The sequence below is a fragment of the Crocuta crocuta genome, unplaced genomic scaffold (genome assembly GCF_008692635.1).
Source record: "Crocuta crocuta isolate KB4526 unplaced genomic scaffold, BGI_CrCroc_1.0 scaffold41, whole genome shotgun sequence".
Classification (NCBI taxonomy): domain Eukaryota; kingdom Metazoa; phylum Chordata; class Mammalia; order Carnivora; family Hyaenidae; genus Crocuta; species Crocuta crocuta.
In genome coordinates this window covers 11,039,579-11,062,188 of record NW_027529428.1, presented here as the reverse complement: position 1 = coordinate 11,062,188, position 22,610 = coordinate 11,039,579, and the positions used below count along the sequence as shown (strand labels likewise).

Here is a 22,610-nt window from a genome sequence, read left to right as displayed (position 1 = left end):
TAACATTTTCTTTCCTTAGCTTCCTTTGTTGTAAGAGTACAGCATATAATACTATAATATGCAAAATATGCATTAATTGACTGTTTATGTTATTGGCAAGGCTTCCGGTCAATAGTAGACTATTAATAGTTAAGTTTACGGGCAGTCAGAAGTCATGCTCGGATTTGACACTGCACGCCGGGGTTGGGGATTGGCACCCCTAAGCCCTTCATTGTACAGGGATTGACCATATTGAATCATATGGAATTCTTTGGCACAGGAGATTTATATTTATTTTTTAAGAAGTAGCAGTACCATTTTATCCTCAGACAAGTAATGCCCGAGAGTCTATGTGCTCCTCATCCTTACCAACACTTGCTGTTGTCATTCTTTGTAATTTTGACCGTTCTAATTGATGTGAAGGGGTATCTCACTCTGGCTTCAACCTGCGTTCATGATGACTAATCATGTTGAGGAACTTTTCATGCACTTATTGGCCATTCCCATATCTTCCTTTGTGAAATATCTCCTTGAGTCTTTTGCCCAATTTTTTTTATTGTGTTGTCTGTCTTTTTATTATTGAGTCGAGGAGCTATTTGTATGTCCTGGGTGAAGTTTCTTTGTTTCTCATATGCATGAAATATTTCCCCCAGTCTGTGGCTGGCCTTTTGGTTTTCTTAACGGTGTCATTGGTGAGCTGGCTTTAAGATTTTAATGAAGAGATTTGGGGACCAGTGTTGGAAGTGATGAGCCTTCACTCATTCTATATCTGATGCTGTGAATTTTTAGTTACAAAGACTTACGATGTGCTGATAGGCATAAGGATTATAAGCATGCTTTCTTTTTAAGGCATCTGATATGGCACGAAGAGAAAATTTTCAAAGGAAAGTTAGACTTCCCCATAGTAACAACAGTTGTGTTGCTGAGTATGAAGATTCCAGATGTATTAGGTCTCTTTGAGTGGCATTTGCCAGCGCATAGAAGAAGTCCATGTAAGAAGATCATGTTCTGTCCTTGGCCAACTTTGCATTCTTATTTTCCAAAGCATTGGCATCATAATGAATGACATAGTGCACGAGGGGGCTGTGCTATGTGCTGCTCAAGTTAAGCCCTTACAGACACTTGAGGAATCATGAGAAACAATAACACAGCAGCTGCTGCCAGGGTTTCCCCCAAGATTTGATGGCCGACTGTGGCGATTAACAAAACAAGGAGAGACGCAGACGCCAGACTCCTCCTCGAGAGGCAGAAAGAATTCCTCTTAGGAAAAGGGGCATCATGTGATATTAAATATTGACTCATTATGTGGGTCTGGGGAGATGTTTTTGAGCTTCTTGGAATACCAGCATCTAAGGACGAGCGTTCCAAATTAGAGTTCATGTGCGAACTCACTTACCAACCAATGCAAACATTAGCCACCTGAAATGATGCTTGGTTCTAATGCTGATCATTATTAGCTCCAGTCTTTTATTATTTGTGATAAGATTTGATTTTGATAATAATCTTAGTTCTCAAGTTGGAAAGCCTTAGTAGTCTCTAATTTGCACTAAGTAAATTCTGGCTTCTTGGTTGGCTTCTGTCAGTTCTGAATTATTTAGCATAGCATTTGTAGTATTTAACTTTGGAGAAAAGTATGTAGAAGATCATTATAGACTTATTCTTTGGTACCTACACTGTTTGGAACTGAAAAAAGACTATTTTTGCTTGTGTACTGTGACTTCTGGCTAATAAGGGCTCTAAGCACCTTGAATTTTCCTGGGTTTCAGTTACATTTTAGAGTTCTCCATTTGTCTACTTACCATTGATCCTGCAAAACTCAGAAAAAATAATGGCTCACGGAGGAAGTGGCCATGGCTTAATGCAATGAACAGATAAAAGCTGAAGGAGTCAGAACTCCCTTGAATGCAAAGAGAGAAAAAATTAGGGGCTTGACATTATTGAGAAGACTTCAAAGTTAGTGACATCCCTCAACACAATTTAAAAATTCTAAGATGTGAACAGAAAGTTTATACATTAAAAACATAGTTCTGACTTTTTTAAGTTAAAAAATTTATTTGTATATATATATATATTTTTTTTTTGAGAGAGTGCACATGCAGTACAGGAGAGGAGAGAGGGGAAGGAGGAGAGTGACAGAGAATCCCAAGCATGAAGCCTGATGCAGGGCTCAGTTCCATGACCCTGGGATCATGACCTGAGCTGAAATCAAGAGTCAGATGCTCAGCTGACTGAGCCACTTAGATGCCTTGGTTCTGACTTTTTTTTAAATGTGTTATTTAGGAAGAGAATATGATTTATTTTTACTCAGACAAAACTATCTCTGAATTTAGCTATCATCTTGTTCTAACTGCCTTTTTCCTTGCCTCTTCAGGTGAACCTCTTTGTGCTGTTGTCTGTGGTGTGTGTCCTCTTAAATCTAGCTGGATTTATCCTTGGCTGCCAAGGGGCCCAGTTTGTGTCCAGCGTGCCCCGGTGTGATCTGGTAAGTAAGCCTAGAACATCAGTGTGCACCTGCTCGGACCCTGGCCTGTCTGGCTTTCCGCGGGTGCCAGCATCCACCCGGCAGCATCCTAAAGTGAAATCTGAAGTCCACCAGAGGAAGTGGAAAAACAAAACAAATCAAAAAGAAGAACTGGGCTGCTAGTTATTTTACTCAGGTTGTCAATTATATTTTTTCCAAAGCGGGACCATCTAGCAGAACCCAGAACCACAGTTATATACCACATCGTTAGTTAGTGGATGGATGGACGATGGTCAGGTGTCTGTCTGCTCTCATATGAAGGGAGAAAATGGAGATGATCAGAATACAGCTGAGCAGTCCTTTCTCTGAAACCTTTGGAGGCCAGGTGTGTTTCGACATTCAGGGTTTTTCCGATTTTTAGAAGATGCGTGCACTGTTTCCTCTGTAGCGCCCCGTTGGACTCTGGGACAGCGGGCTGTAATGAAAACGTTTGTTTTCAGGGCCTTTTGGATTTCAGAATTGTGGATAAGAGGTTTTGGACCTGCATCCTCTCTGATTTTTTTCTTTTAATTTTTAATAGGGGTGAAATGCATGTAGCGTAAAATGTACCATCTTAATAACCATTTTTAAGAGTTAACTTCAGTAGTTGAAGTACATTCATACTGTTGTGAAGCCAATGTCCAGAACATATTTCTTGTTGCAAAACTGAAGCTGTGTATGTATTAAACAATTCCCCTGCCCTCCTGGCCTTTCCCCACCTCCATCGCCCCACCCCCTCTGCCCTGCTTCTGGCCGCCACTCTTTTACTTTCTGACTCTATGAATTTAACTGATCTAGGTACCTGATAGAAGTGGAATCATACAGCATGTATAATTTTGTGGCTGGCTTATCTCACTTACTTCACTTAGCTTAATGTCCTCAACACGCCCACATGTTGTAGCATGTATCAGAATGCCCTTCCTTTTTAAGGCTTGAGTAATATTCCATCACGTGTATATACCATATATAATATTTTAACCACAAAGGTGGTAACGTGTCATAAAAATTGAGTTGCAAAAATCTCTTTGAGAGCTTGCTTTCAATTCTTTTGGGTCTCTACCCATTTGCTGGCCTTCTTTGAATTTTTTTCTTTTTTTTTCCTTAAATAGTTTATTGTCAAGTTGTCCCAACAAGTGCCCTCTCCATGCCCATTACCCTCTTCCCCTCTCCCCCCCTCCCATCAGCCCTCAGTTTGTTCTCAGCATTCAAGAGTCTCTCATGGTTTGTCTCCCTCCCTCTTCCCATCTATTTTTCCCCTTCTTCACCCCCATGGTCCTCCATTAAGTTCCTCCTAATCCACCTATACGTGCAAACATATGGTATCTGTCCTTCTCTGCCTGACTTACTTCGCTCAGCATAACACCCTCAAGGTCCATCCATGTTGCTACACGTGGGAGGAGGAGGCAAGATGGTGGAGAAGTAAGGAATTCCGTACATTTCACTCGCCCACATCTCTTAAACAGAGAAGGCCTGAATGTTTTGGGGTTTTTTTTAAGTTTTTAAATTTCTTTTTTTTTTTAAATGTTTTATTTATTTCTAGGAGAGAGAGAGAGAGAGACAGTGTGAGCAGGGGAGGGTCAGAGAGAGAGGGAGTCACAGACTGAAACAGGCTCCAGGCTCTGAGCTGGCAGTCAGCACAGAGCCCGACACGGGGCCCGAACCCACGAACCGCGAGATCATGACCTAAGCGAAAGTCGGACGCTTTACCGACTAAGCCACCCAGGCGCCCCTAAGTTTTTAAATTTCTAAGAGAGAGGGCAAGCAGGGAAGAGGGGCAGAGAGGGAGAGAAAGAATCTCAGGCAGGCTCCACGCCCAGCATGGAGCCTGATGAGGGGCTTGTTCCCACAACCCTGGGATCATGACCTGAGCTGAAATCAAGAGTTAGCTGCTCAATGGACTGAGCCACCCAGGCACCCCCATCTTTGAACTTTTTAAAAGGACTTCTCAGTGACAAATAACTCTGTGTGGCACAAAGCAAAAGAAATGGACTCTTGAGAAGCTGTAGTCACTGTCATCTATTTGGAACTTGGTCCCGAGGCTGTGTTGCCCCTTAGAAACCAGGAAGATCCAGGCAGAGGAGTGGCCACCTTTCTCACCACCTTTCATGATGGTGAAAGTTGAGGCCTTACCCAGCAGGAGAGCTCCTCAGGGACTCACCCCAAACCTGTTGCTCTTTCTTAACACTCCTTTACAAGTTTTCTGATTTTGACATTCCATTGTGTAATAACCTTAAGTTATGGGATCCCAGGCTCACAGCCTTTTCTGGTTTCTAAGGCCCCCTGTGATTGACTCTCCCCCGCCTGCTCCCCAAGGCAGCCCACACTCCAAAGCCTGCCTGGCATTGCCCTACTTTCTGACTTCTAACAATGCTATCTCCCCACCCCCCAAACTCCTAATCCCTCACTTTTCTGTTCTTCAAATGATATCAGTCCTTTAAAGCTCCAATTCAAAGATTATTTTCTTCAAGAAACAGTTCCGGAAGCCCCAGAGAAGATCATCTTCCAGAATATCCTGTATGTACGTCTCATAGATATTTATCCCTCTCGTTTTTGAGGTGAGAGACATTCATGTCTCTGTCTTCTCTGTTCTTCCAAGCTGGGGTCAGCCCAAGGGCAGCGTCTGGTTTCCTCGAGAATTTTGGGAGTTCCCAATGGCACCCTTCACTGCCTTCCATTCCTTCACATAGAGTTCTCAGAAAAAAAATGTTGAAGAAAACTTGGTTTCCCTATTACTAATCACACAGCAAATTCGAAGAGACAAAGACAGGCTGGAAGTGAAAAGTCATAGTATACTGAAGGACAGTTTGGCAAAATTGTAGCATCCCTTATGTGCAAGACACTGTGTTAGAGGCCGCCGGGAGCAGGAAGGAAAGTCAGACCTCCTTTCTGACCTGGAAGCTTCTCACGTAGCAGGAGGAACAGGATAAACACGGCAACGGCTGGGTCAGTGTTTGTGCAGGACACGGGCACGTGCCCAACTGCGAGTAGATAGAGCAGGGTTGGTTGTCCGAGTGACACATGGTGCTTGGGGCAAGCAGAGAAAGAAGCACTTTTATCCGGGGGCACTTAGGGAAAGGCTGCCTGGAATCTGGGTATTTGAGATGGACCTTAGATAATGAATAAATAAGGAGAGTGTGTAGAACCCAAGAGAAGAGAACCTTCAGAGGGTAGGGGGGAAATGAGCCCTGGTGGCGCTGGAAAATTGCAAGGGGTCAAGGGTATATTTAATGGACTTTTCTGAGAAATTCTGTGGTTCATGGGCGCCTGGATGGCTCAGTCGGTTAAGTGTCCAACTTTGGCTCAGGTCATGATCTCACAGTTTGTGGGTTTGAGCCCCGCATCGGGCTCTGTGCTGACAGCTCAGAGCCTGGAGCCTGTTTCGGATTCTGTGTCTCCCTCTCTCTGCCTCTCCCTCTCTCTCTGTTCCTCTCCTGCTCATGCTCTGACTCTCTCTGGCTCTCAAAATAAATACATGTTAAAAAAATTAAAAATAATTAAAAAAAGAAATTCTGTGGTTCTCTACCCTGGGTGGCCATTAGGGTACTTTTTAAAGAATACCCTAACTTTGGCCCTGTACCCAGAGATTCTCAGTTGGCCTGGAGTGGGGGCCTAGGCATCAGTATCTTCTTATGGTTTTTTTTTTTATTACTCAAAAATAAATAATTGAGAGAGAGAATAAACAGGGGAGGAGCAGAGAGAGAAGGCATAGAGATTCTAAAGTGGGCTCTGTGCTGACAGCAGAGAGCCTGATGCGGGGCTCGAACTCACGAACCGTGAGATCATGGCCTGAGTGGAAGTCGGACACTTGACTGACTGAGCCACCCAGATGCCCCTAGTCATCTTCTTATGTTTTGAAGTGTATTATCAATTAAAGTTTTTCCCCCCACTACAAAACCAACTCTGTGATTGTTTCTGATTATAAAACTGTAAAAATTCGGAAAAGCCATCAAAGTATAGGACAGAACTTAAAAATCATTTGAAATCACGCCCTTCTGGGTTGGCACCATTAACCATGTGATGGATTTTGGGGGCACCTCTTTATGCATAAAAACACACATAATTTCTCATCAGTGGGAACATATAATTATTTTTCATTAGGGAGGCCACGTGACAAATGAAATCTTTTGAGGAAGGGGACGCTTTCTCTCCTTCCCTCTCCACCATGTCACCCCAAATCCCTGGTAACAACCTGGGGAAACTTCCTTCATGTTTCCCTGTCATGTTATCTTACGTAAATATGTGGGGAGTGGGCCCAGTAATGATTTATCTTCCAAAAATGGGACATAGTATATCTACTTCCCTACATACTTTTTCTCACTCAAAGGTGTATTAGATACAGATCTAACACCCCCCTCTTTTTTTTCTTCTTTTGTTAAATGTTAGTCTTCTATTTATGGGCTTGGGTTTTGGCCCATAAACAATGTTGCCACACATACCATTCTCTCCCTGGGGGCTTTTTGGTCCACGGACTTCAGCTAACTGGAGTCATAGGGTATGTACCTCTTTGGGTCTGGCTTATTCTGCTCCGCGTAACATTTTTGAGATTCATCCATGATTTTGTGTTGTATCACTTCCTTCTTTTTTTTTTCTTTTGCACACCAGTATTTCATTTTATAAAAATATCACAATTTGTTTAATCTGTTCTCCCATTGGTGGACATTAGTGTTATTTCCAGTTTGGGGATAGTATGAACGGAGCTATTATAAACATTTTTGCATGGTTGTGGTTTTTCTTGTGAGGTGTTTTCTTTTCTCTCGAGTAAATAAGTGGATATGGCATTGCTCAGGCATGTCATAAACGTGTGAACGACTTTACCAGAAGCTGCTATACAGTTTCCCAAAGTGGTTGGGGAAGGAAGTATTGTTTTCAATTAAAAAAAAATTTTTTTAATGTTTATTTTTAGGAAAGAGACAGAGCACAAGTGGGGGAGGGGCAGAAAGAGAGGGAGACGCAGAATCCCAAGTAGGCTCCAGGCTCTGAGCTGTCAGCACAGAGCCTGATGTGGGGCTCAAACTCTTGAACCGCAAGATCATGACCTGAGCTAAAGTCGAACACTTAACTGGCTGAGCCACCCAAGCATCTTGCTTTCAATTTTTAAATTATTTATTTATTTATTTTGAGAGAGAGAGAGAGAGAAAGAGAGAGAGCACACATGTGTTTGAGTGGGGGAGGGGCAGAGAGAGAGAATCCCAAGTAGGCTCTGCACTGTCAATGCAGAGGTCAGCTTGTGGCTGGAGATCATGACCTGAGCTGAGCTCAAGAGTGGGACGCTTGACTGACTGAGCCATCCAGGCGCCCCAGGAGAGTAAGTATTTTTAATTTAAACTATATGGCCGGTTCCTTTATTAAAGGGCTTCAGCTTACATTTCTGCGGGCACCCCTCTGCCAGCAACAAGTGTTTCTCTCTAACACTTGTCAGTCTGAGGGGGTTGGCGTGGGAGCTCCTGCTTACGGTGGCTTGCAGTCCCTTCGTTTCTAGAGATGGTGTCCTCATTTTTCAAAAGCTACCAGAAGATATTATCAAGCAGCCAGAGTCGAGAACCACAATAGTGGTGAGAAGGAGAAGGAGGGGGAGGATCTGGTGGCATCAGGAAACAGGATCAAGGTTGAAGGGTGGATATTGTTCATGTAGAGGCTTGAGCAGGGTTGTTTGCGGACAGTTAAAGAGATCAAAGAGAGGTTGGACTATAACTGCTGAACTATTGGGGCAGAGCTGGGATTAAGAAGCGAAGTGAAGGGTCAGGTCTGAAAGAACGAGAAATACAAAATACACAGCTCCTGGCATCATTTTGTACAGAGCCTCAGGGCTGTTGGTGTCTGCTGGGCACAGCAAACGATACTCATTATTATTTGGATGATGATTAAACTTTCCAAAAGTCTTGTGTAAAGGGATTAACCTTCACCCATCTGGAAAACTGTTCCATCCAGACCAGCTCACCCAGGAAGTTCCAGATAGCTGAGGTTTCCATATACATAGAAGTCTGGTTGTGTGTAAATAATGCAGCCGTGTGTGTGTGCGCGTGTGCACGCACGCACAGGCCTGTTTTCTCTCTTAACTAAATGCCTTGTGTGAAGAATAGACTCAAGTGGGAGGGGAGTACTTTGTAAGATGACACCTAGTATTACCTGAGGGAGACAGAATCCTTAGGTAGGATTTTGAGCTTACATAAGTATAAGAAATAGAAACCGCACAGCATCGTGCTGAGAAGGTGAACTTGGTTGAGCTTCATTGGTGTTTGGGAAGAAGAGAGCCTTGTGTACATAAGCAGAATGTAGTAACTCTAATAGCTGCTTGTTTGTAACTACTAAATAGTACGGTTAGTGGTAAATCAGGGAGCTCTCAGCTGGGGGTTTTGAAGGAAGCAGCTCCTGGGAGTACTACTTTCCTGCTGAATTTAGCCCAGTGTAAGGACTATTTCCTATTCTGAAGAGGAGCTAAGAGAAAGCCAGTGATCCCTGAGAGGAACTAGAATTCCCCCTGCCCAGGCTCTGCCTAGAGACTCCTGTCTGAACGGTCACAGTAGATTTCCCTTAGAAGGCAAAAATCTAGCGTAGATATTAGCAGCAGGGTGTACCTTCAAACGTGAGACAAAGGAAGAAGAACTCAAACACAGCCTTTTGCTTTTGTGTGTGTCTGGAGGTATGTTGTGAATCTAGGTGTAGGGACGTTGTTGAGACAGTAGTCTCTGTGGACAAACGAGGAAAGGACAGAAACCAAGTGGATATGAATGGCTAGAGTCCATTAGGTAACTCTAGTTATTGTAATTGTTTTGGTATCAGAGGCAGAATTTATATCGAAACCTGGGCATCCGTGTTTGATATAATAATGCATCCCTTTCACTGTGGTTTAAGGACAGAGAATAAAAAATGTTACAGAAGCCATGGAGTTTTGGAAGAGGCGAAACGAATCTATGTGGAAAATATCAAAACAGTGTTTGCCTGGAGGAGGGTGGAAGAGGGATTGGTAGGGAAGGGCATGATGGTATTTTCTCTGGTGATCTGTGTTCTCAAACTTGATAAGGATTTGGGATGCACAGGGGTCATGCATTGCCTAAAATTCTGCAAATGGCATGCCTAAGATTTGTGTATGTAAATTTTGTGTGTGTGCAATGTAAATTTCACATCCAAAGAAAGAGAAGACCAAACCAAAAAATAATGTGTATATTAATGTGTGTATCTTCAGTGGACATTTTCCCCTTCGCTTCATAGTCAACGTATATTAAAAGGAACTATGTTTTCTCCTAATTTGGAAAAGTACCATGAATTTGATACCAGAGGGTAACCAGAGGGTGAGTTTGGTTAGAAGGTAAAAATCTTATTAATTCAGTAAGAATGAAGACTCATTTTTCCTCTTAAGTAATTGAAACACTGTAGATGTTCAGTTATTAAAGATTCCTGAAGGGGCGCCTGGGTGGCTCAGTTGGTTAAGCGTCCAACTTTGGCTCAGGTCATGATCTCACGGTTCGTGGGTTCGAGCCCTGCATCGGGCTCTGTGCTGACAGCTAGCTCAGAGCCTGGAGCCTGCTTCAGATTCTGTGTCTCCCTCTCTCCCTGACCCTCTCCTGCTCATGCTGCCTCTCTCTCTCTCAGAAATGAATTAAAAAATTAAAAAAATGTTTTTTAAATCTTTAAAGATTCCTGAAGAATTTTGCAGCCAGTGATGTCAAAGCTGCCTAATTAATCTAACAAGTATGAAAAGTGTGTGGCTTTTCCTTTCAGCCAAAATGGAGTAGCCAACAGCTCAAAAGGCACAGCAAGTTAAGTATGAATTTCAGCTCCTAAATTATGGGTCTTAATTAGCCAACATCAGGTTTCACATATTTTCATAACTTGATTCAGGGGAAACTTGGAAATATGGTCCAAAGTTTGCTGAACATTTCACTATAAATATGAGATTACTCAGCTCTGATGGTATCACTTCAAATAAAGAAAACAGAATCTGTGACCACATCGAAGATGTCAACTGAGAGATCTCATTAAGCCTACGTGGTTTGGAGCTACTGTTCACCAAATAGGCCCCGTGTTTCTTGTAGGCACCTGGTAGCTTGAACTTCCCTACCCACTAGGAATTAGGTAGAGCCGTAAGATTTGCTTTGGCAATTAAATGTGAGCTAAAGAGATGAGTGTCATTTCCAAGAGGAAGATTTAGGTTAGAATTATGAGCTTTAGCAGGTTAAAAACACAGGGCACCCAATTAAATTTGAATGTCAAATAAATGGCTTTTTGTTTTTGGTTTTTACTATAAACATCTCTGCCGGAGTCCAGCTCCGGCTGGGTCCGGGGGTCCCTGAAGGATGGACTGTGTCGGCGAGGAAGGGAGAGAGAGAGCCCCAAGATTCTTTCTGATCACCAGGCAGGCATCTCTGCCCTGTCAGTTTTGGTGTCTTTCTTTATAGGTCAAATGTTAACATGGCATCAGATACTGGAATTTTTACAATGGATAGTTCTCTGTGATAAGATGTTTTGGAAAATGTACAGAAATAGGATTTATGGAAGTTTTCTTGCAGAACTGCCCCAATTATAGTGAGGTTGAGTAACTAAGAAAATAACAGAGTGTTCTCCGTGAAAAACAGGATAACATACACATTTTAATAACGCTAAGATTAAGTCATAGCTTTGTAGACATTCTTATCCATCCTCATCACAGCTGCCAGGGTATGGGAAGGTGTTTGTGGAATGTAGGCCTTAGGGAAGGGGCTGCTATACACCACCAGTTAGCAAACGTATATGTAGTAACTTATGTTCTGCTCTTATCTGTTCCTTCTCTCTAAGTTAGGCTCTTTGTCTCTAGCAAGACTTGATTTTCCAGTTATATGCTTTATGGCACCAGAGAGCCAACCATACCTTTAAATAGTTTAGCTCATTTCCAATACCTAGAATAGCCTCTTCGAGTGCATTTACCTTTGTGTCTAGTTTTATGATTTCTTGAATAGCTAGGGCATGAGAGACATTTTTGGTTAGCTGATTTACGTGTTGAGCTGTATGAACCTCTTGGACTAACGTGACGGTAGAAAAAGAATTGTACACATAAAGGTCAGTTTTTTATGAGTAAGGGTCATTAGCCTGTTCATAGCTCAAGGGAAAGTACAGAGGGAAACAGGACCTGCTGGAGACATGATGTCTGTTCCCATAATCAAAAGAAGAAGTTCCCACAATAAGTTCCTTCACAAGGTACAATCATCATACCAGGGCCAGAATAAGGGGACAAGTCACCCCCGATACCGATCAACAAGGTGCCTTGGGGGTCGGTGCTCAAGCAGAAATAATTGAGTGGGGGTGGATATCGGTCGTCATCTGATTGGTAAGAGGCTGTGCAAACTTGCTTTAACCTCACCAGAAGCTTTCTCGACTAGTGGGCTCAGAATGGTTCCCAACACACCTCTCATGCAGTATTTTAGGACATAATTATACTAAACAATGATGTTTATCTGATTCAACTTTAACTGCATGTCTCATTTATTTTCCGACAACCCTATTTTAAATGCCAGTGTGTGTTTTATCATGTGCTCTCCACCTCTGGCATAGCAATCGTCAATCTCAAGATGGTGGATTCTCCATCAACCAAGGTTCCTAACAGAATATGATGAGCAGAGCCCCCTGCTGACCTGCAGTGGGCATGTGGAATATTTAAGAAATGACCTTGTTGTTACAACAGCATACCCTAGCCTATCCTGACTGATATAGATACTGCCTGGCATGGAAATTTGCCATATCTCATTCTGTAGGATCGGTACTCCAGTGTGTAGCCTGTGTTTTTATGCTTAATAACCAAATTGTTGTTCTGCCTTTTCACCCTTCAGGTGGACTTAGGTGAAGGCAAGATTTGCTTCTGTTGTGAAGAATTTCAACCAGCCAAATGCACTGACAAAGAAAATGCCTTGAAACTCTTTCCAGTTCAACCTTGTAATGCTGTTCACCTGCTACTCAAGGTATCTTAAATGGATTCGATATCCATCAGTAAATATGCTATCAAGCCCCCAAGAAGGCGATGTTACTCAAAATAGTCCAACTCGGTTACCTCCCTCCAACAGTTGGGCTGCTGAAAGCAGATGGGAGCCAACCCTCATCAGTGACCCAGGGACAGAACTGGGTTCAGGAAAAAGCATAGATTACTGTGTGTCTCTTACATTGTAAACAAATGGCTTTCTTTGTGTTCAAGAATTAGAAGATAGCAAAAAATGTAATGAAGCCTAAATATATACATATGTATATATATATTTATATACATGGATATCTGTACACAGACACGATGTAGCTACACATATTTGATGCCAATTTTAGTAAAGCCTTTATTTTATTAAAAAAAATTTTTTAATGTTTATTTTTTGAGAGGGATAGAGACAGAGAGTGAGCAGGGGTGGGGCAGTGAGAGAGGGAGACACAGAATAGGAAGCAGGCTCTAGGCTCCAGTTGAAAGCACAGAGCCCAGTTCAAGTAGGGCTTGAACCCATGAACCGCGAGACCATGACCTGAGCTGAAGTCAGATGCTTAACTGACTGAGCCACCAGGCGCCTTGGCTTTTATTTTATATTTGAAGTAGGCCCACACCCATGTGGATTTGAACTCATGAACCTGAGATCAAGAGTTGCATGCTCTACTGGCAATGAGAAAGAATGACATCTGGCCATGTGTAGCAACATGGATGGACCTTGAGGGTGTTATGCTGAGTAAAGTAAGTCAGGCAGAGAAGGACAGATACCATATGTTTGCACATATAGGAGGATTAGGAGGAACTTAACGGAGGACCATGGGGGAGAAGAAGGGGAAAAATAGTGGAGGAGAGGGAGGGAGGCAAACCATGAGTGACTCCTGAATGCTGAGAACAAACTGAGGACCGATGGGGTGGGGGAGGGAGAGGGGGGATGGCCAGGGAGGAGGGCACTTGTGGGCATGAGCGCTGGGTGTTATATGGAAACCAACTTGACAATAAACTATTTGTAAAAAACTAAAATAAAATAAAATAAAAATAAAAGTAGAATTGCAGGCTTAAAAAAAAACAAAAAACAACCAGTTGCACGCTCTACAAACTGAGCCCGCCAGGCGCCCTGGCCTTGAGCAAAACCTCTGAACTACATGCCCATCCGTCCTTGTCGGCTTCAGCGAGCCCTGCAGGCTGCTGGGTGCTGCCCAGCCGGGACACTTAGGCCTGGGAGAGTTATCGTTTAGAAAATGCAAGAGAAACTCAGGCCCTCTACCTCTTGTTTAATAGGCAGCAACTATAATAACCGAGAGATTAAAAATAAAGGATTCCAGTGTAGAGAAAATTCAAAATTACCCTTTATTAGGGAATTGGATGAAAAGTGTGTCCTGACTTAAATAAAACCCTGCCAGCCCCGTGAGTGACAAGATCAGTTGGTGAACCCTGAGGTATTAGCTTTTGGATAATCCCTCACTGACAGCCGGGCTTTCTTCAGATCTTTCTTTTGGGTTTGTTTTTTGTTCGAAGGAGGGATCTCTCAGCGACGAGCTCTCTGAAATTGTGTAGAATGTGAAAATGGCCTTCTTTTTTTGGCTTCTTGGGTTTCCGGTGGCTGAGTCACCCCCAAACTTTCCGAGCCAGGACTCCTCTTGGGGAAAGCCTCACTGAGGAGCCAGGACTGTGGCAACAGAAACTTTTGGAATTGCCTTTCCTGCTATTTTGAGATATGTGTTTAGAGAAGAGACGTCCTATTTACACTCTGGCTGGCCTGTCCCCTGGCGTTGTCATAGCTCAGTGCCCAGGGTGGCCCAGCTGGTGGCTCCGGAAATAGAATCCGCGGGGTCGCAGATTAAACAGCAGGCTGCCCTGCAGGGAGGCTGCAGGACGGGGTGGGGGTGGGGGTGGGGGTGCTGGGAATTGTTATTGCTGGTGACCCCCAACTTCAGAAGAGACACTCATTGCTCTCCTGGAAGGAACGTTTGCAGACCACATTCTGATGCTTGCAAAGAGAAAAATTGTAATACTCGGGCTTTCGGGGACAGGAAGCTTCCGAGATAAGTTTCTAAGATTAAGAAGTTTACATTACTGCCTGAGAGTCCTAGTAATAACCAGCATTTATCTGGCACTTACCATGAGCCAAACATCAAAGCCCTCTGCGTGTATTTTCTCATGGGAATTGCCTTATTGGGCAATTCTATTGTTCTATTAAGAACAGAATAATCTATTCTATTCTATTAACAATACTATTATTATTTTTAAAAGCTTTAATATTACCTTCTGGTCATCAGCTTTGAAGTACTCAGAGGTGTTATTATTATTTCCCTGTTCTAGAAAGTTCTTTTTGCCCTCTGTGCCTTGAATGCCCTGACCACCACCGTCTGCTTGGTGGCAGCTGCCCTTCGCTACCTCCAGATATTTGCAGCCCGAAGATCCTGCATCGTAAGTCCATCCACGGGGGCACCAGGACTGGGTAGCCCTGAGCCTTTGTGGCGAAGGCAGTTGATTAACCAAGGTGCTGTTTAATTAGGATGAATCCCAGATTTCTGTCGAGGAGGTGGAAGAACACGGGCGGATCCCAGACCCTGACGACTTCGTGCCACCGGTGCCCCCGCCTTCCTATTTCGCCACATTTTACTCGTGCACACCCCGGATGAACCGCAGGTAGCCCTCCTGAGAGCCCCCACCCCAGCTCTCCGTGAGCGGTACTCCGTTCCAAGGACCAAAGGGTCTCTAGGACTCATGGCTGATTGTGTTATTTTCTAGCATTTTCTATCCTCCCCTCCCACATCCTGACCCTTTTGTCTGAGAAACTGCGTGAAACCAAAGAAAAGTCACACCTTGACCTAAGGATATACTTTTTCCACTGCAGTTAGCTTCCCAGGAAAACTGACACCCAGTGAACCAGCCCCTATAATGTGACAAGATTGAGAGCTGCCGTTGCCCCGGAAACGCGCTCAAGTTAAATCGATGTTCATTATGACACCAACAGCGGGTTCCCAAATCATGACATTCTTCCTGGCCATTAAAAAAAGATTAATTATTCATGACATCTCCCTGGTCTAGAAAAAAATAGCCACCATGCTTGTTTTCTTTTTCAAATTCTAGCTCAAAATTTATCGCTTGTTTGTTAAATCTCAGGAATAACTATTTGCAGAAAGAAATGCTGCATGTGTTCCTCGGGTTAGTAGCGACTCTAGAATGATACCTCTCTAAAGAATGACTTCATTTATTCGTTCAACAAACATTTAGTCAGTCCTTGGCTGCTTCCAGTCACCATGCTGAGTTATTGACGTTCCAAATGAGTTTGATCCGCCTCCTTCCCCTCTCGGGAGCTCACAGGCTGGGGCATTATGAAGGAGTATTGTAAGGCTCCTAATAGTTCTCAAGAGAGAGATTTGAGTGCACGGAGGAGGCCCACTCAACCCGTGATGGTGAATGGGCTGCAGGGAGCTGGAAGGAAGAGTCAGCCAGAGCTGGCTTCCTGGATGAAGTGATCTTAAGCCGAATTTAAAGGATAAGCAAACTCTATTTAAGCTTCCAAAGGAAAAACCTCTGAATTCTATAAGAAGGACAAGTGTCTTTAGCTCAATATTCAGAGAGTCCAGAATTTCTGCTTTTAATCCCCAAGGTACACATGCAGAGTTGTCAGATTTGGTGGTAGGCTTGGGGGTTTTGGAAATCCATTTTCTAATGCTCAGGGCAGCCACATGTGGCTTTGAAATAGGTCACCAGTGGGAGCTACCATGGAGATGCTGTCCGGGCTCTTTTCAGTAGATTCTCTTCCTGACTTGTTGCTCTGAGTCATACCTAAACCCTACCTCCACACTCTCCCCTGCTCACCTGCCTAGGGTGGCCACAGAGCTGGAGGGGACAGCTGCTGGGTGCACGGGGGACAGCTCAGCCTCCCTGTTGTTCAGGGGGTGGTCCCCTGGAGTTTCCAAGCTTCGGGAAGTAAGGATGACTTCCCTAGTTTTTTAGGAAATGAGGCAAGAAATGCAGGGGCCAGAGAGATGTAGCAATAGAACACATATTCCTTGTGCACCTAGAACGCATTTGCTGGTACTGTTTCAGGCTTTGTGCAGCAGACATATTGGAAGGCCATAGAGAATGCCTGTTATTTCATGGTTGGGAAGAGAAATGCCCTCTTCAGGAAGAAGAATTAATTGGCTCTCGGAGATTGTGGGTGAGCCCTTGCTTGACCTAAGAGGAGGCAGCAGACAGATTTAATTTCCTGCAGTGGCAGAAAGGGAAAGTGACTCATGCGGATGTAGGAGTCGTGCTGTCCGGCAGCGCCTCTCCCCCTCCCTTCCCCTCTCTTCCATTTCTCTTATCAATTCCTCCGTAGTAATGCTTACCGTTGTGGGTATTTCCACCCCTTGGGATCTGGGTGCATCCCTGAATTTGCCCCTCTGAGCCCTGAGACCGCCCCTTTCCAAATCCAGACAAACTTCTCACTAAAGGCTTTGCCTTTCAGAAGTTTCCGGAAGAAACATGGAAGAGGGTGTTAAAGTAATACATCCTTGTGAGAAAGAAGACACTGCTGGGCCTGAAGTATATACTGGAGGCCTAGATCGTATCTCCAACGGGCAAATGCCCTTATTTTCTGAAATTCTCCCAGTAGCAGAGGGCAGTCCACGTTCCTTATTAAAATGGCTACATTTATTCACCTTTACATACATATTGTATCAAAAGTATTCTTAATTTTGACCGGGTGACTCAGTGCTCAGTGCGCCCCTGCCTGGCGTCCGCACCACTTTTCCAGGACATAGGGGCGGACCACTCTTTGGTCATAGGAGTTACTGTATGACCCTTGCCTGAGTTCTCAAGGCCTAGTGGTCAGCTTAAAGCAGAACACATTTGGCGTGATCCGTTGGGGTTTCCTGTCCATCTTCAGTGCTCACGAGCCTGAACTAGTGAAGGCTTCCTGGAGAGTTTGGGATGAGCTTGACAGAGCCCAAACTCAGGAGTCTCTTACCAGGCTGTCCCTGGGGGAATCTCTTACCATTCCTAAGCCCCAGATTCCTCCTTCACCTGTGGTGTTGCATGGCCACTTAGCTGATTTTTAAGACATAAAAATCTTTTTATCTGTGTGAGCCCCCCAACAGGCAATTAGAGCAGACTTTCTAGAGGTGAGGCCTGGGCCTTCCACAGTTTGCCAAGCCTCTCCGGGAGATTCTGCTTCCTAGCTGGGGTTGGGAGCCACCGGGATCGGGAGAATCCCTTCCAGGACACAGCAGACCTGTTTCCCTCCCCAGACCCCTATGTACCCAAAGGAGGTGAAATAGGGACAAGTGTTTCATAGGAAAGGAACTTTCCTTTTCTCTTCTAGAAGCATTTCTATCAAACAGAGGCTTTCTTGGTCATTATTGTCACCGCCATAAGAAGCCATTCATTTGTGGTCACTTTAGAGAAAATGTGCCCCGTTTTCCCCCCAGTTTTCCTTCTTGAAGAGTTTAAGATTTTTTTAATGTTTGATTTATTTCTGAGAGACACAGAGAGAGAGACAGCGTGAGCAGGGGAGGGTCAGAGAGAGAGGGAGACACAGAGTCAGAAGCAGGCTCCAGGCTCTGAGCTGCCAGCACAGAGCCCGATGTGGGGCTCAAACCCACGCAGTGTGAGATCATGACCTGAGCTGAAGTCGGACGCTTAACTGACTGAGCCACCCAGGCGCCCCGAAGAGTTTAAGATTTAAAATGGAGGTCTGTTTGACCTCTTGGTTCCAAGCAAGCCCTGTCTTCTCTGTGAACATACAGGTAGCCACTGGGTAGGGCATATCAAACAAAAGACCTCCAGAGCTAACAAAAAAACAGGCAAAGTGGAGGTAGTCACCTTCCTGGGGAGGGCACAGCAGGGAAGAAACCCAGAGGGAGTGGCATGTGGGGGGCTCAGTCAGTGAAGTGTCCAATTCTTGGTTTGGGCTCAGGTCATGATCTCGAGGTTTCGTGGGTTCAAGCCCCACATCGGGGTCTGTGCTGGCAGCATGGAGCCTGCTTGGGATTCTCTCTCTCCTTCTCTGTGTGCCCCTCCCCCACTCGCTATGCCTGTCCCTCTCAAAAATAAGTAAATAACCCTAAAGAAAAGAAATGCAGGGGTCGCTGGTTGAGGGATTTGAGTGCAGGAAAGATGGCTCAGGAGAGGAGGAAGGAGTCCTTAGGACTCACTGAGTGAAACGAGCCCGCTTGTTCACTGCCCGTATCGTTAGGAAAAGAGAACATCACATATTTCTCATTTTTTTTCTTCCACCAGCGTGGGCACAGGAATAAAATGAAACAACCATAACCCCCCAGAGCACCTTTCTGAGAAAAGCAGCCCCTGTCTGCGGCCGGCCCAGAATCTGTCACCCGTCTCCCTTTTCACCCGTTTTCACATTTCAAGAACAGACATTCAACGTTTGCTCCTATCTCTTATTTTCATTCTCCCGTGCTCCATGGCCTGGTTCATACGTTCTGGTCTTCCTTGTGTCTTTTAGAAAATGAGATATAATTTACCTGGAACATTCTATTAGCTTCAGATGTACAGCATAATGATTCAATATTTGTGTATATTATGGAGGGAAACCGTGATAAGTCACCACACATAGTTACAGGATTGATTTCCTTGGGATGAGAACTTTTAGGGTTTACTCTCAGCAGCTTTCTTTTTTTTTTTTTAATATTTTTTTATTTATTTCTAGGAGAGAGAGAGAGAGAGAGACAGCGTGAGCAGGGGAGGGTCAGAGAGAGAGAGGGAGTCACAGACTGAAACAGGCTCCAGGCTCTGAGCTGTCAGCACAGAGCCCGACGTGGGGATCGAACCCACGAACCGCGAGATCATGACCTAAGCGAAAGTCGGACGCTTAACCGACTAAGCCACCCAGGCGCCCCTCTCAGCAGCTTTCAAGTATGCAGTACAGTAGTATTAACCGCAGTCACCATGCTGTGTATTACACTACATCCCCAGGGCTTATTTATTTTATAACAGGAAGTTTGGTCAAAGGGTGCAAGTGTCTGTATATTTTAAACGTCACTTTATGATTTAGGTTCTTTGCTGTCTAGATTATTTGCATGTGTATGTGTAGTTATTTACAAACACAGGCAGAAAATCTTGAGGTTTGTTTCTTCATTTATTTGCTTTGGAGAGTCCCTCACTCACAGGACAAAAACCGCATGCCTGGCATGAAGCAAGTGCTCAGTCAGTGTTTGTTGACTGACTACATTTCAGATAGGTTACCCTGCGGCAAGATTCCTCCTGCAGTGTGCTGCGTCTCTTTGAGCTGTGATGTTGCTCACTTTTCTGGAAAAATTAATTCATCCCTTCACATATTTAACAAATAGTGAATCAAACATTAGGGAAACCCAGGCAAGAAATCTTGTTGTATCCCTAATGTAAGAAATTGAGCTTCTCTGAGTCCCTAGTTTTGTTTCTTCTTTCATTGAGGTGAAATTCACATAACATCTAAGTGGAACCATTGGAAAGCGTACTGTGGAGCGGCATTTGGTGCAATCACCATGTTGTGTAGCCCTCTCCCCATCTGGTTCTATAGAGTTCTCACCTCCAGGGAGACTGGTACCCACTGAATAGTTACTCCCCAGTCCCCTTCCCCCAGCCCCTGGCAACCACTAACCTGCTTTCTGTCTTTGGGGTTATTGCTTGCTTTGGATTTAAAAGGAATGATGGCAGGAGGCGCCTGGGTGGCTCAGTCCACTGAGCGCTTGACTTCAGCTCAGGTGATGATCTCATGGTTCATTAAGTTCGAGCCCCACGTCGGGCTCTGTGCTGACAGCTCAGAGCCTGGAGCCTGCTTCACATTCTGTGTCTCCCTTTCTCTCTCTCTGCCCTTCCCCCACTCATGTGCGCACTCTCTCTCTCTCTCTCTCAAAAATAAATAAAAACATTAAAAACAATAAAAGGAATGATGGCATTTAATTACTTACTTTATTACTTTATTTATTTATTTTAAGGTAATTCATCTATTTCTTTAAGATTTATCTTCATATATAGTCCTCATCATTTTTTTGGTTTTATTTATTTTTGAGACAGAGAGAGATAGAGCACGAGTGGGGGAGGGGCAGAGAGAGAGGGAGATACAGAATCTGAAACAGGCTCTAGGCTCTGAGCTGTCAGCACAGAACCTGATGCAGGGCTTGAACCCACGAACCGTGAGATCATGACCTGAGCCGAAGTCAGATGCTTAACTGGCTGAGCCACACAGGCGCCCCGGCATTGCATTTTACATGTTGTCACTTGCCTAAGAAACTCTGGGCTCTCCATCAGAGAGCAGCTTAGATTATCCCCTTCTCCAGAGCCGGAAGGTCATGGAGCGGTGAGGGGTCATCTGCACTGTCAGTAGGTAACCCTCCAGGGGCAAAGGCCATCACGCAGTTGCAGTTGCCGTCAGACATGTAGAATGTGACTCCTGATGCCACGATGCTTTTTCTAGGATGGTCGGTCCTGATGTTATTCCACTCCCACATATCTATGGAGCGCGAATCAAAGGCGTGGAAGTGTTCTGTCCTTTGGACCCCCCGCCTCCCTATGAGGCTGTGGTGAGCCAGACGGACCAGGAGCAGGTACGGTCTATAGTTTCTTTTTGGTGCATTGACCGCTAGTAGGAAACACAGCATGGGGCACAGAGAACAGCGCGAGACTGGGCCCTGCACTTGCTTTGAAGTTCAGTGGGGTCCAGATGGGGGTGGAGTTGAATATCACCAAATAACCCTCTTTTCTCCTCTGTCATAGGGATCTTCATTCCACATGCCCGAAGGACCAGAAGGTGCCATGAGCCCCGTAGAGCCGATCTGCATGCCAGTGACTCAAGGTAATCAATATATTGTCACTGCTCAAACTCAGGCTTCAGTAGCATAAGATATAAAATAGTGACCTATATATTTTGTTGGAGGTCAGATATCCTGGAACCAATGGTCCGTGCTCTATCCTTCTGTCCAAGTATAAAAGTACTGTCTACAATTAGGGTTGGCAAGCGGGAGATACTATGTGAACAGAAATAAAGATATCTTTACAGTCTTTTAGGAGTGGGGCGCCTGGGTGGCTCACTCGGTGAAGCGTCCAGCTTTGGCTCAGGGCATGATCTCACGGTTTGTGGGTTCGAGCCGTGCATCAGGCTCTGTGCTGACAGCTCAGAGCCTGGAGCCTGCTTCAAATTCTGTGTCTCCCACTCTCTCTGCCCCTCCCCAGCTCGCACTCTCTGTCTGGCTCCTTCTCTTAAAAGTAAATAAACATGACCAAAAATTTTTTAAAAGAATCTTTTAGGAGCAACCTGTGAACTGGATTACAGATTATAATTTGGCATTCCCGTGTTTTCCCATCGAAGATTTTCTTTCTCCTGTTAAAATAAGCTGGGTTCTTCTAAAGGGAAAAAGGAGTTTTTTGTTGATTGCAGGATGATTTCCTGTGAGACTGCACTGTCATTTATGACCTAGGTATAGGTCACGCTGCCTTCACACAGAGTGAATGCTGATTTTCAGTCCTGCCCCAAAACACAAGAGTCAGTTTACAGCTATCCTTGTCATTTAAGGGAATGCTCTTACAGCTCTCTCTCTCTTTGGAGAGGTTTTAAATGGCCCCAAGAATTGTCCACCAGCACAAAATGGCAGTGGTGATAAATAATGGATTGACTGTAGCTATTTTCGACAGAGGTGCTTTTTCAGTGGTGCCATTTGGAACGGGTCTCTGTTCCATTCACCTTCCATCTTCGAAAAATGCAGCCGTGTTCTCTCTCCTAAGCATGTTTGGGATTCTTCCATTTCTTCTCCTTCTTTTTAACGTTTTATTTATTTCTGAGAGAGAGAGAGAGACAGCATGAGCAGGGGAGGGTCAGAGAGAGAGGGAGACACAGAATCTGAAGTCAGGCTCCAGGCTCTGAGCTGTCAGCACAGAGCCTGACGTGGGGCTCAAACCCATGAACCATGAGATCATGACCTGAGCCGAAGTCAGCTGCTTAACTGACTGAGCCACCCAGGTGCCCCGAGATTCTTCCATTTCTTAAAAAAAAAAAGATTTCCCAGACCACACCCAGGCTCACAAGTGATGTGCTTTGGTCGTCCTGAGCAGAAGTCGGCCCGTTTCTCGAGTGGTTTTACCAATCCACTCAGTGGCCACCGGCCCCTTCCCTTGGCCTTCAGGAGCTTCAGAGCCTGCCCTCCCCTCTGGGCTGTGCAGATGCCTCCTCGTCTGCCTTTGGTATGCAGCCCTTAGGGCGGTCACCTTACCTGG

The 22,610-nt window shown here is 44.7% G+C and overlaps 1 protein-coding gene across 2 annotated transcripts in view; it reads left to right on the top strand.

Annotated features, from left to right (window-relative positions):
• ENTREP1 (endosomal transmembrane epsin interactor 1) overlaps positions 1–22,610 on the top strand; it is a 67,089-nt gene that overhangs the window by 36,611 nt on the left and 7,868 nt on the right. For both annotated transcript variants that reach the window (XM_077759408.1, XM_077759407.1), the window contains 6 exons: positions 2,351–2,461; positions 12,280–12,408; positions 14,730–14,837; positions 14,926–15,059; positions 20,818–20,947; positions 21,117–21,195. In XM_077759408.1, coding sequence (XP_077615534.1) covers positions 2,351–2,461; positions 12,280–12,408; positions 14,730–14,837; positions 14,926–15,059; positions 20,818–20,947; positions 21,117–21,195 — 691 coding nt within the window. The remainder of the gene's footprint in view (positions 1–2,350; positions 2,462–12,279; positions 12,409–14,729; positions 14,838–14,925; positions 15,060–20,817; positions 20,948–21,116; positions 21,196–22,610) is intronic.